The sequence below is a fragment of the Coloeus monedula genome, assembly GCF_965178545.1.
Source record: "Coloeus monedula genome assembly, chromosome: 5".
Classification (NCBI taxonomy): Eukaryota; Metazoa; Chordata; class Aves; order Passeriformes; family Corvidae; genus Coloeus; species Coloeus monedula.
Genome location: NC_138785.1, coordinates 4,420,047 through 4,431,548, shown reverse-complemented (window position 1 = coordinate 4,431,548; position 11,502 = coordinate 4,420,047). Strand labels below are relative to the sequence as shown.

Sequence of the window (11,502 nt, the reverse complement as noted above, 5' to 3'; positions counted from 1 at the left end):
TCAGTCAGAAGTGCCTCTTTTTTACCTGAAAATCTCAACTTCAACTGTTTCCAGTGTGGGGCTGGATATTTCTCAGAGTACCTGCCGAGCTTTGTGCGGATTTAGCCGGGCTGTTGGCCGCTTTTGAGCCGTTCTGCCGAGAATTACCTTGCTGCTGGCAGCCCACCACCTCCCGTTGTTACCGGGGCCAACCATCCCGGGCTCCCCCAGGGCTGGGTGCCGGCTCGGCGGGAACCTCCTGAGGGCTCCCCTCACGCCCGGCTTGGCGGGAACAGGATTTACCTCAGCCCAGCAGCAGCCGCGGGCGGCTGAGGGACACTGGTAGCGCTCCGGTGGCAGAGCGCCCGCCTCCCCCTCACGCCCCCACCCCCCCCGGGCCGTGAGGGGCGGAGGTGGGACGGGAGCGTCCCCTCCTCTCCGGAGCGCCCGCTGCGGGAGGCGGGTGCGCTCTCCGTGGCCCCGCTGCCTCCGTGACGATGCCGTCCTAGCAAGGGATGATGACAGGCAGAGGAGGAGGAGGAGGAGGGCAGAGCCGCCGCCGCCGCCGGGAGCCCTGTCTCTTGCTCGCCTCCCCGGCACTTCCAGGCTCCTGCTGGCGGGCTGCGCATCGCGCCGCCTTCCCGACGGGCGACGGGGTGGCCGTGGTTTTGTGGTGAGGAGTTTGTCCTCTCCAGGTGCTCTGTCCCCCGCCGGGCAGGACCTGTGTCTTCCACCTCCTCCTCCTGCCTCCTTCCCCGCCGCACACGCTGCCGGACGAGGCCGGCCGGGAGAGGGAGCAGCCGCCGCCACCGCGGCCGCCTGAAGGGACCCTGACCATGTCGAGCAAGATCAGGAAGAGCAAGGAGCAGGGGAGAGTGACCTTCCCCCCGCAGCAGGAGGAGGAGGAGGAGGAGGGGGCAGAGGAAGAGGAGCAGCAGCGCCGGCGCCGCGGCTGGAGAGGTGTCAATGGGGGGCCGGAGCCCCCTCCGCCGCCGCAGAGGGCTGTCAAAACCCTCCGGGAACCCTACGGATACTACCCGCCCCCTCCTTTTGCCAGCACCATGTAAGTGGAGCCCGGGGTGGTATGTGGAGGGGGCCGTCCGGCAACTTCCCCGGAGCAGGGATGCGGCTCCCGGCGAGTTTTGGGGCCGGGGGCGCGGCCGGCCCCGTCCCGGGCGGCCCCGCGCGGCGCGGGCAGGAGACAGAGCGGCCGCGGGCACTCGGCACAAAGTGCTCTGCGCGCATCGTCCGGCCCCTGCCTGCCCTCGGCCCCCCTCCCCAGCCCCGCGGCTTTGCCTCTTCAGCGCCGGGCGGGGACAGGTGTATGCCGGGGCGGAGGGGATTCCATCCCTTTTTATTTTTTTCGCCCTCTTTTTTTTCCCCCCTGGATACAAGCGTAGCTGCCGAGAAATTGCCCAATTATTGGCTCAGCTAAGGTTTAGAGAACCCATTGCTAAAGTATCCCCTTTATCCCTATATGTTTTTTTAATCTGTGCTGGGATACAACCAGATTCCCCACAGAAGTCTGGGACACCTGTGCAGAAAAGCCGTAGTTCTGGAGATGCACCTTATCCTGTTTGGATGTGCTCTTCCAAAATTTTAGTTTATTTTCAAAGATGCAACCATAAACATCTATCTGTCTATTTAGGTTTATAAAGAGATGCTGACTATGATTAGACTTACTGCAAGATAAATGCATTCAATTTTACTAGTAGGGATGTTAACTTTCTTTCCCTGGCTTGCAAAATGTAGGTTGTCCATGAATTAGTCACTAATTTTCATAACACACTGCAGTTTAGGTAGACTTAACCTCAGAGGATTGCTTGACTATTTTATGTTTTCAGGACAACGTTTAGTTCTTAATTAAATATTTTAATTACCAGATAGCAAACACTGAGTTTTAAGATAAGATATTCAGCATTTGTAGAAGCCTTAATTAAAATCACCCCAGAGACAACTGTAAAATACAGAAATAATTAGGGTAGTGCTTAGAATGGGACAACCACAAATAAAAGCGGGGTTTACCATCCCTGTGCAGAAATTCTTCAGAAATGCCCTGTGCCTAGCAATCTGCACTTTGAGTGAATCAGTCTTTCACGGGTCTTCAGCTGTCAGAAAGTTAGTTGTGCTTGAGCTGCTTGTCTAGACTCCCATGTAGATGATGGAAAGGGAGAGGAAATAGCAGTGGGAAAGGAAGCATAGTCATTTATCTTCTTTTTTGGAGGTGCCTGTCTTTATCTGCCATAAAAAGAGACTTGGACATGTTATTTTTAGACAGTTGAAGCTGGCTCAGAGTTGAAGCTGTGAGTCCTCAGCTCCTGGATCCCAAGTGTCCTTCTAGAAAGGTTGGCATATTCCTGTATTTAAGAAATGGATATTGTACCATGGGAGGATCAAACTGGAGTTCAGTTTACACAGCTATAGGTGTATGAGCCTGGAGTGAGCTCTGTCTCTTGGAATTGCTCCCTGGTAGAATAATTCTTGTGGCCCTGTCCTGGGAGTCTGTGAGCCCAATGGAGTGACAAAAGGGCTGACATGGATTAATGTTGTAGGACTGTATTGAACTATTGGGGCATAGAGGCAAAACACCCAGACCTGTATATTTCCTGTTATGTGCCTGTGGTCACCCTTGGCATAGCAGTGGGATTTTTCTCCCAGAGTAACATGGTGTGTTTCGTGCTAATGCCTAAAATCATTGTGCATGTTAGTGAAGTAAAGATGAGTATCAGCTTGTTCCTGATGCACTCAGATTGACATAGGTCAGGCTTTAGCAGGCACAGAGTGAGAACCCTTGGCTGGAAGGATTTGTAGTCTAAATATTCAGCACAAGGTGTGAGGCCAAAGAGGCAGGAAGATGTGAAGTAGTTTGCACAAAAGAAGGCAGACACTGTTGGGTTTTGAAATCTCTGAAAGCAGTAGCCTGTGTAAGGTGCCTGTCAGTGTACAGCTGGCTCCCTCCTGTGCCAAATATTGCTGGAAAAAAAGTAATTAACCTCAGATTCCTACTAAGATTGCAGACTGGATGCAATACTTGTTTCACAGGGTACTATATGTCCCAGTGGGAAAAAGGTGGACAAAACCTGTAAATTAAATGTAGCAGGCATCAGATACCTGACTTCCTGAGTCTCTCTGCAAATCACAGCGTAGTTTTCTGGCTGGAGTGACAGAACACAAAGAAAGGACTAAGTTTCAAAGGAGCTTTAAAATTCTTTGTTGGTGCAAGTTGACCTGTTAACTTGTTTCTTTCCTGGTGAGATATTTGCCTTGTTCTGTGTGTGGGTAGATGCCATCCTGCTATCAATATATAGTCCTTTTTTTTCCCACAGGAATTCAGATGGTTGGTATTTTTCTTTGAGGAGTTAGTGAAGAGTAATTGTCAAAAAAGCTTTGCGTAGTTTATGGGGCAGGAATTTGTTTCATCCCCTAAGTGTGTGTACACCTCCTCCTGATATCTCATTGTAATTTCTTTTCTGCTTTTTTGGACTAAATCTTTCCAGTTTGGAGCCAGAACTTCTGTGAGATGACATGAGGGCGTTTTGGATGATGGATTATGTTGTTTCAGACCAGTGGGAGAGTATAGACCTCAGTCAGATCTTGCAGCTGGCCTCATTTATGTTCTGCTCTTCAGCCTCCCTCTTCTGGAAAGCCCAGGCAGTAGCTTGCAGAAGGGAAAAGGAAGCTCTCATTTAATCCATTTCAGATTTGGTGCAGGGACTCCCAAATTTTTCGGAACATGAGCATACATACAGGAGACACTGCTTTTAGTGGTGAAGAAACAAACTTACCAGTGGCCCATTCTGACGCATGGCTGTAGCAGAGCTTGGAGGGATGGGAAAGCCTTCCTTTGGGAGAGGCAGTGGGGCTGGGGGGTTGCCCCTCCAACATTTCTTGTGGCCCTGCTCAGAGCCAGGAGCTACTTCCTCACATGCAAGAGCTGTCTTTTTCTGTAACAGTAACAAATAAAATCTTTGAAATCATTTAGTTTGAGAGATATCAGGAGTCATTAGCTACAATGCTGCTCTAATGTATGTGCGTGTCTGAGCACTTACTTTTGTAAGGCAATTACCAGTCTTTAATTTTAAAACTGGGACCTCAGAGGTGACTTTTTGGCAGAATAAGAGGCACAATCTGCATCTCCTGCTCGGCTGACTCCAATGTTGCTGCTTTTAAACCCTGTTGGCATGATGTACTTATGAGATCTGTCTGTTACCACTGGACTGCATTTCCTTTTCGGGGCTAGAACGGAATCAGGATCACTAATGTACTGTAGTTTAGCAGGGGGTAAACTGCTTGTAAATTGTTGATGCCATCTTTTATTGCATGTAATAGTTCAGGGAGAGTAACAGCCTGTTCTTCAGCACAAATTGCTCTATGGATCTGGGAAGGCCCAGAATGAAAACTCTGTTTTCTTTAAAATTGCTTATGTCGTGTGCAGCGTTAAAAAGTAGACTTAGAAACAAGATTATAAATCTTTTGGATTGCTGTAGATAATGAGCTGGATAAGGAAAAAAGGAATTCTCGGGTCAACTCTTTGTCCCACGCTTCTTTTCTGCTGCAGTTCTAGATTGAACATGAAAAGGGAGAGGTAGAGTGACAGAGTAGAAATCTGTAATTGAAACAGCCCATGGTAGAAGCAGAGGGATTGCTGTGCTTTCTCCAGCCCTTTGCAGTTGCTGTGCTGCTCAAATGTCTTGCCTTGTACATTCCTTGTAGGAATATCTCTGACCAGGCAAGGATATGATGCAATGTAAGGTCATAGTAAATGCGATATGTGCAGAAAACAAGAGATAAATGAGCACTGATTGCTCAGCAGAATTTTTTATTTTTTATTTCCCATACGAAGGTCATACATTTTAGATGAAAATATTTAAGATAAGCATAAACATGTTATAATGTAGGATAGATTTTTGTGTATTATTTACCAGGTATGTAATGAACCAGTTAATTGTTCAGGGTGCACATAGCATTGCTCTGAGAGCTTGTGATACTTATCACTGGGTAAAGGTGTTGAAAGGGGATGTGCTCCTCTGGGAGCCTTGGCCTCGTTGATGTGGGAGTTCTGCTGCGAAGCAGAGCTGATGAACAGATGATTCTGAAGGTTGGTGTGCAGTTCCTGAAGTTCTTCCTTCTTTCCAGTGAAGTTTTTCAGTTCCTCAAAACAGCTGCTTAACTGAAGCAGGCTCAGGGCCAAGTGAAACATGTCCAGATGTGGTGGGACAGGTGTGCTTCAGTTAACATGACTGATCTCCCATTCCATCCTTCTTTATCTCTACTGACAAATTAATACAGAATAATTGGGCATTTTTCCTACTTGGTGCTTTTGTGAGGATTTTTGCCATGCATTCTACAGATATTTTTGTGTGTGTGTTCTTTCAACTATTTGGAACAGTTGGGAAAAGGAGCCTCCTGATTTCCACCTCTCCTTCCATCTTTTAATGTAGGTTGTCAGCACCTTACAGAAACAGGGTTGAGTATCGGAGCTTCAGAGGCTTTGGAAATAGAACACAAGCAATTAATCCACACTTAGTTCTATTTTAATAATATTTTTAAGCCAGTCCAATGATGTTGAGAGATGCAACTTGAGATTTTGCTGGTTTGATTATTTCAGACAGCACATAATACATATAAAATACGCCGAAAATGGTCGAACACCTAAAACTAAAATTCTAACTATTTTATTAATACTTTGGGATAGCTACAAATATTAGATGTAAGAAAAGGAAAGCAGAAAATGGAATAGGAGACCCTGTACCTGATTCTTCTTGCATACACTAGTCTGACCAGAGCTATGCTGGCTTCAAGGTCTTTGAATTTGCTGAGGGAAAAGTGGAAGAAAAGAGGGGAGAGATGTGGATGAACACAACAGCCTTATGGCCCTCTGGTGCTGCACAAGATTTTTTGCTTTTCATTTATTTGGGGATGTCTTGACAATATTTTAGTCATTAAAATACCAAGCATCGTGCATCTTTATTTTGAGAAGGTATTGCAGTCACTTCAGATACATCATTTCTGTCACAAGGTTTACAGTTAAGGATATCTTCCTTATTATGAAGACACTCTTGAAAGGACACTTTTGAAAGGATATGTGTCTCTCTACAGAAGTCAGATGAATCACCTCAGTGATCACCCAGATAGTGGGTTTTGAATGGAAGATAGATAAAATGAAAATAAATGTCACCTTTCAAAATATGCTGAAAAGTTAAATGGAATATATAAGGACAAATATATTGTGTATTTCATAAAAGATAAATGAGATTCAAAGTGGCAGTTTAGAGTCTTCTTAAAGCAAGAAGTCAGCATGAGTCAATTTGTTTTGTCTTTGTTACATTTTTAATAGCTATATCTTTTTTCTTCCTAACATTACAGTAAACACTACATTTCTGTACGTGTGTAGTTTTGGATGTGGAGGAAGAATGGAAGTGTAACAGCATAGAAGGCAGTAAGGTCTTGTTTAAAAAGAAACTATGAGAAGACAGTGTATCTGGTTTTACTTCTGATTTTGTTGGGGAATAAGATAGCAGCTCACTGTGGCTGTTCACAATGTGCACTCTTGGCTAAAATCTTTATTTCTGAGTACTCCTAAGTGGGAAATATGCCTGAGGTTTAAGACATTAAATCAATTCTGTGTTTAACAGAGTTACAAATCCTCTCTGTTATGCAGCCTTTTTTATAGGTTTAAAGAAAGCGGTGCAGAAATGAAAAAAGGAAGAATGGATCATGTCATGTTTGCCAAAGCAGTTTTGCCACATCTTTCAAAAAGTAAATAGTAGTTAGCATTCCTTATACTGCAGTGCCACTCAGGCTATTTCAGGTATTCCAGAAATGCCAGCCACAGATAAAAAGGTAAAAAGATGAAATGCTTCATCCCAGGAGAGACCTGCCCTTGCTAATGAGTATCACAGTCTCTTCACTTGATGTGCAACTGAGCTGCCCATTTGTGTTAACTGAAATGCTCAGGGCTTGAACTGGGTTTCAGGATATTTGTTGCTGTGATAAAGTGATTAAGATTTTACATTTTGCTGAATTTATTACAACTGATGCAGATAGCTGGAAGGGCAGGCATATCCTTACAACCTGAATGGAATTAGTTATGCCCAGTGAAAACTCTTAGGGCTGGCAGTGCTGCATCCGGTGATGGCAGCGGTTGTATTTTGTGCAGTGGTAATATAGCAAAGCCCATTGTTGCAACATCACACGCACAGAAAACAACCCCCACAGGCACTTAGGAGGCTGTTTCTCTGTCTGTGGATTTGAACCTGCACCAGTTTGGATATTTAGCTTTTGAAACTGCCCATGCAGGTGCTACTGTGTCCACTTTAATGCAGAGCCTTTCCATGCCCAAAAGTGCATGTGGCATTTTTCCCTTGGTTCTGTCCTTTTTGCAGACTCACAGGGTTTGCTTAAAAAGGGCTGTTTAATATTTTGGTTTGCCCTTTGCATTCACTACATGGACTCACATCTCTTTTAATGCACTGAGGGTAGAAGGATTAATTTCCTCTTCAGTTTTTCTGTCTAGCCTTTTACTCCTGTGTCTGAGTTTTTCAGCAAAGTGAAAAAAATTAATTTTCACAATGCTCCTGTAAGATGGGAGCCAACTGTTCTTTTCCAAAAGATGAGGAACAGAAGCACGTAGGACCTAAGAAACAAATTTGGAACTTAAAAGACCTCTTTATCTCTAGTGTGTATATATATATAGATATAGTGTGTTATATGTATTCAAAGCACACCCCCCATTAAGTCAAACTGTTTATCAGCAGCACTTGGTGTCTCCATGCCCATCAAATCATCTCAAGTGATCTCTATCCCTTGAGCTACTGGATTAACTGATAGCAGCCTTTCTCAATATCAAGCTGGACTAGAAAAGGAGAGGGAGATTGGGTTCATGTTTATTTTCAGATGATGCTGAAGGAAGGTTAGGGTACCGTGAGTACCTTTTCAGGCCTTTGGCCTCTGCTCTGGCAGGCACAAATGCTTCTGTTCTTCCACCAGCTGTGAGCACTTCAACCTGATCCCATCCATTCTGTTATTTCAGACTTTGCCAGGCAGTTGTCTCCTGCTGTTGTTTTCCCCAGCTAGGCAGTGTCTGTTCCTCCACCTCTCATCCTAGCTCCGTTTTTTTTGCAATTTCTATCCAGTCTCGCTGCTCTGAACCTTCTCACCCCTCTCTAGTTTCCTTACCTTGCTAGATCCAGCTCAGCATCCAATCTGCCTGTTCTCTTAGCCAGTATGTTCACTGGTTCATAATTCCAGTTTCTGTGTTTGCCAAATTAGCTTGCTCACCCATTCTTTTCACCTGTTACCCTTCTCTTTTCTCCTTCTTTCTGCTTTTGCAACTGGTTTCTGTGGAGAGTTCACAGGTTCCCTGGTTCCCAGTCTCCTTTAAAACATCTCACTTTCCTACACCCAGGATTCCTCTTTCTAGTGCAGCCTGTTATCCAAATTTTCATTCATTAACTCTGACTTTCCCATTTTTTTGATTGTGGTACAAGAATGTATACACAGACCCTCTCAGCTCCTGAAATGGTAGCTGTAGAAACAGGCCCAACATAACCCACAGCATTGCAGGAATCCACTGAAGTGAGAGCTGATCCCAGTCTATACTGGGTGACTCCTGGTGTCTGGAACATGTGAGCAGTTTAGTTGCAGAAAGTCTGCTGAACGTGCATGTACTATCGTTTTTCAAAAATTTATAATTTGATCAAAGTGACTTGTGAGTAGAAGCTTCCAGGTTTAACGTTTCTAGTAGTAACACGAGAAGCTGTGAGTTCAGGCTTCACCATGTGTTGCTTGGCAAGACATCCTGAAGAAAATGTGCTTTCACCTCACTCTTATGTGATCTACAACATGGTAAGCATTAACTATTGCCTTACTTATACCATCAGCTTGAATGCCTGTGGTGGATAATAGTTAATTACTACTGAAAGTAGAATAGCAGATATATTTTCATTTTATATATGTGCTAAGTGAGCTGGCAGGGATTTCTAAAGAGGACTGGTGTCTTAAAAAAGATTGAAAAAATGTTAATAAATCTTGACCATGCTAAGAGAACAGCAATGGCCCGAGGCACTGGGCCTGTGAGTGCCTTTAGATTGCAGACAAGCAAGAGTGATCCCAATACAGGATACTGCTTGTCAGTAGAGGGGCAAAGGACAAGGGACAAAATAAGTTGGTTTAGCCACAGCATTGGAAGTTACAATTTACCACCATAGTGAAAATATGTTACCTTTTCCTTGTTTTCTCCTTAGGTACATCGAAGAGAGTCCATCTCTGAGGCGTATGACCATGATGAGGGAGAAGGGAAGGCGACAGGCCATTAGGGGCCCTGCCTTCATGTTCAACAACAGGGGCACGAGCCTGACGGCCGAGGAGGAGCGATTCCTGGATGCTGCCGAGTACGGGAACATCCCTGTGGTGCGCAAAATGCTGGAGGAGTCAAAGACACTGAATGTCAACTGCGTCGACTACATGGGCCAAAACGCCTTGCAGCTTGCTGTAGGGAACGAACATTTGGAAGTGACAGAACTTCTGTTAAAAAAAGAGAACTTGGCACGGATTGGAGATGCCCTGCTGCTCGCAATCAGCAAGGGTTACATTAGGATAGTGGAAGCAATTTTGAATCATCCTGGGTTTTCAGTAAATAAGCGACTGACTCTGAGCCCTTGTGAGCAGGAGCTCCAGGATGATGATTTTTATTCCTATGACGAAGACGGTACCCGCTTTTCTCCAGACATCACTCCCATAATTTTAGCTGCCCACTGCCAAAAATACGAAGTCGTGCACATGCTGTTGATGAAAGGAGCAAGGATAGAAAGACCTCATGATTATTTCTGCAAATGTAATGACTGTACAGAGAAGCAAAAACATGATTCTTTCAGTCACTCTAGGTCAAGAATAAACGCGTACAAAGGACTGGCCAGTCCGGCTTATCTGTCCCTGTCCAGTGAAGATCCAGTGCTCACTGCTCTAGAGCTCAGCAATGAACTTGCCAAGTTGGCCAACATTGAAAAAGAATTCAAGGTAATGGTGTTTTTGTGGTTCTCTGTCTTTGTTATTGTTTTAAAGTTGCTGCTACTTCATGTTGTCCTTAGATGCTGAAATGATTCCCTGTGCCTTTACTTTTTCAATTACAAATACTCTCATGTTATTGTCTCTTTTATTCTTGATACATAAGCCTTTAAAAGGAATTTTTAATAGAATGAAATTGCTTTTGGACCTGCTGTGTTCAGAAAAAATTGGCAACTGGAAAAAGTGTGCGTTCTGATAACCTTTCAGCAGATGGAAAACAATTCTGGTTGCTGCAGCACACAAGGATTGTTCCTAGTTACAAATGCTGAGTAATATGAGTGCAAAAAGCAGAAACATTTCGCTGTTCTTGAGGTACTGCAGCACTGACCTTATTCCCTCTTTTTAATTCGTACTAATTTGACCGACGCCTCCAAATTGTTAAGAGTACCCAAAGTAGATTTTTTTTGACACACCTTTTAGGAATGTCACATGTTCAAAACCAGCTGTTAAACTTATTACAGATGTTGGTCCTCTTACCTGGTTTTCAGCTGTATCTGGTTGTGTATGTCAGTGCCCTGACTTCTTGATATATTTCAGCTTCTCCATCAGACAATTAATGGCTTAGTTAACTGTTGCCCACTGCTTTTTTTAATGAGTTTTCAGTTCTGTTGGATACCTTGAAAAGGACCATAACAGCTGCCTTTCCTCTTGTCCACCCTTCTCCCCCTGCAGCCAAACCCCATAAAAAATCAAACCCCGGTAGACTGCTTGTAAAGACAAGAGCTCGGCTTGGGGAATGACAGATTGTTCTCAGTGAGTAGTGATATTCACAGCATTGTCTCTGCGTGTAACAGCAAATTTATTGGGGTTCTGCAAGGCCAGTGTTGGGTACCACTTGCTTGTTCATCTCTTCAAAAATGATCTGAGAGAGACAAAAATATATTAACCTCTCCAAACAACAGCAAGCAGTGTTTACCCTGTGGAGTACTCAGAATATGCAACAACATGGAAAAATACAGGGAGAAATTAATAAAGTGAAATTTAACAGAAGAGGAAGAAATCTTTTTAGACTCCTGAAAAAGAATAGCTCCAGATATGGCTGAGTGGGTTAAAATATAATTTAAAAAGAACGTTTTGGTGGTGAGGAGGATTAATATATTATAACACACATTAATGAAGTGTAAAAGTCAGCTTAAACCTTTCCTCTCCTTTCTTTGCTGAAGGAACTCACTCATACCATGCTGTGTATTGTATAATCCGGCAAATTAATTGAATACTTCCTCGATGAATTTATTCAGGGAAAAATGTCAGATTTTTCTTTTTCCTCGGATGAAAAGGTACCCTGCCACCAAAAGCTAAATTAGGGCAAGCTGCTTTGTGTTTCTGTTAGGCAAGGATGTAGATGATTAGAACTGCTTAGAAAAATTACAGTGGAAATAGAAATCCATGGGAGACTCCCATCTCACAGGTACTAATACCATGCATACAAATTGCATCGGAAAAAAATGTAGCTTGAAA

At 44.2% G+C, this 11,502-nt stretch overlaps 1 protein-coding gene across 1 annotated transcript in view; it reads left to right on the top strand.

Moving 5' to 3' along the window:
• Positions 1-815: 815 nt before the first annotated feature.
• TRPC3 (transient receptor potential cation channel subfamily C member 3) overlaps positions 816-11,502 on the top strand; it is a gene marked incomplete at both ends in the record, with an annotated part of 33,674 nt that continues 22,987 nt past the window's right edge. Inside the window, 2 exons of the mRNA XM_082281412.1 lie at positions 816-1,042; positions 9,225-9,996. Of these exons, the coding sequence (XP_082137538.1) occupies positions 816-1,042; positions 9,225-9,996 (999 nt within the window). The remainder of the gene's footprint in view (positions 1,043-9,224; positions 9,997-11,502) is intronic.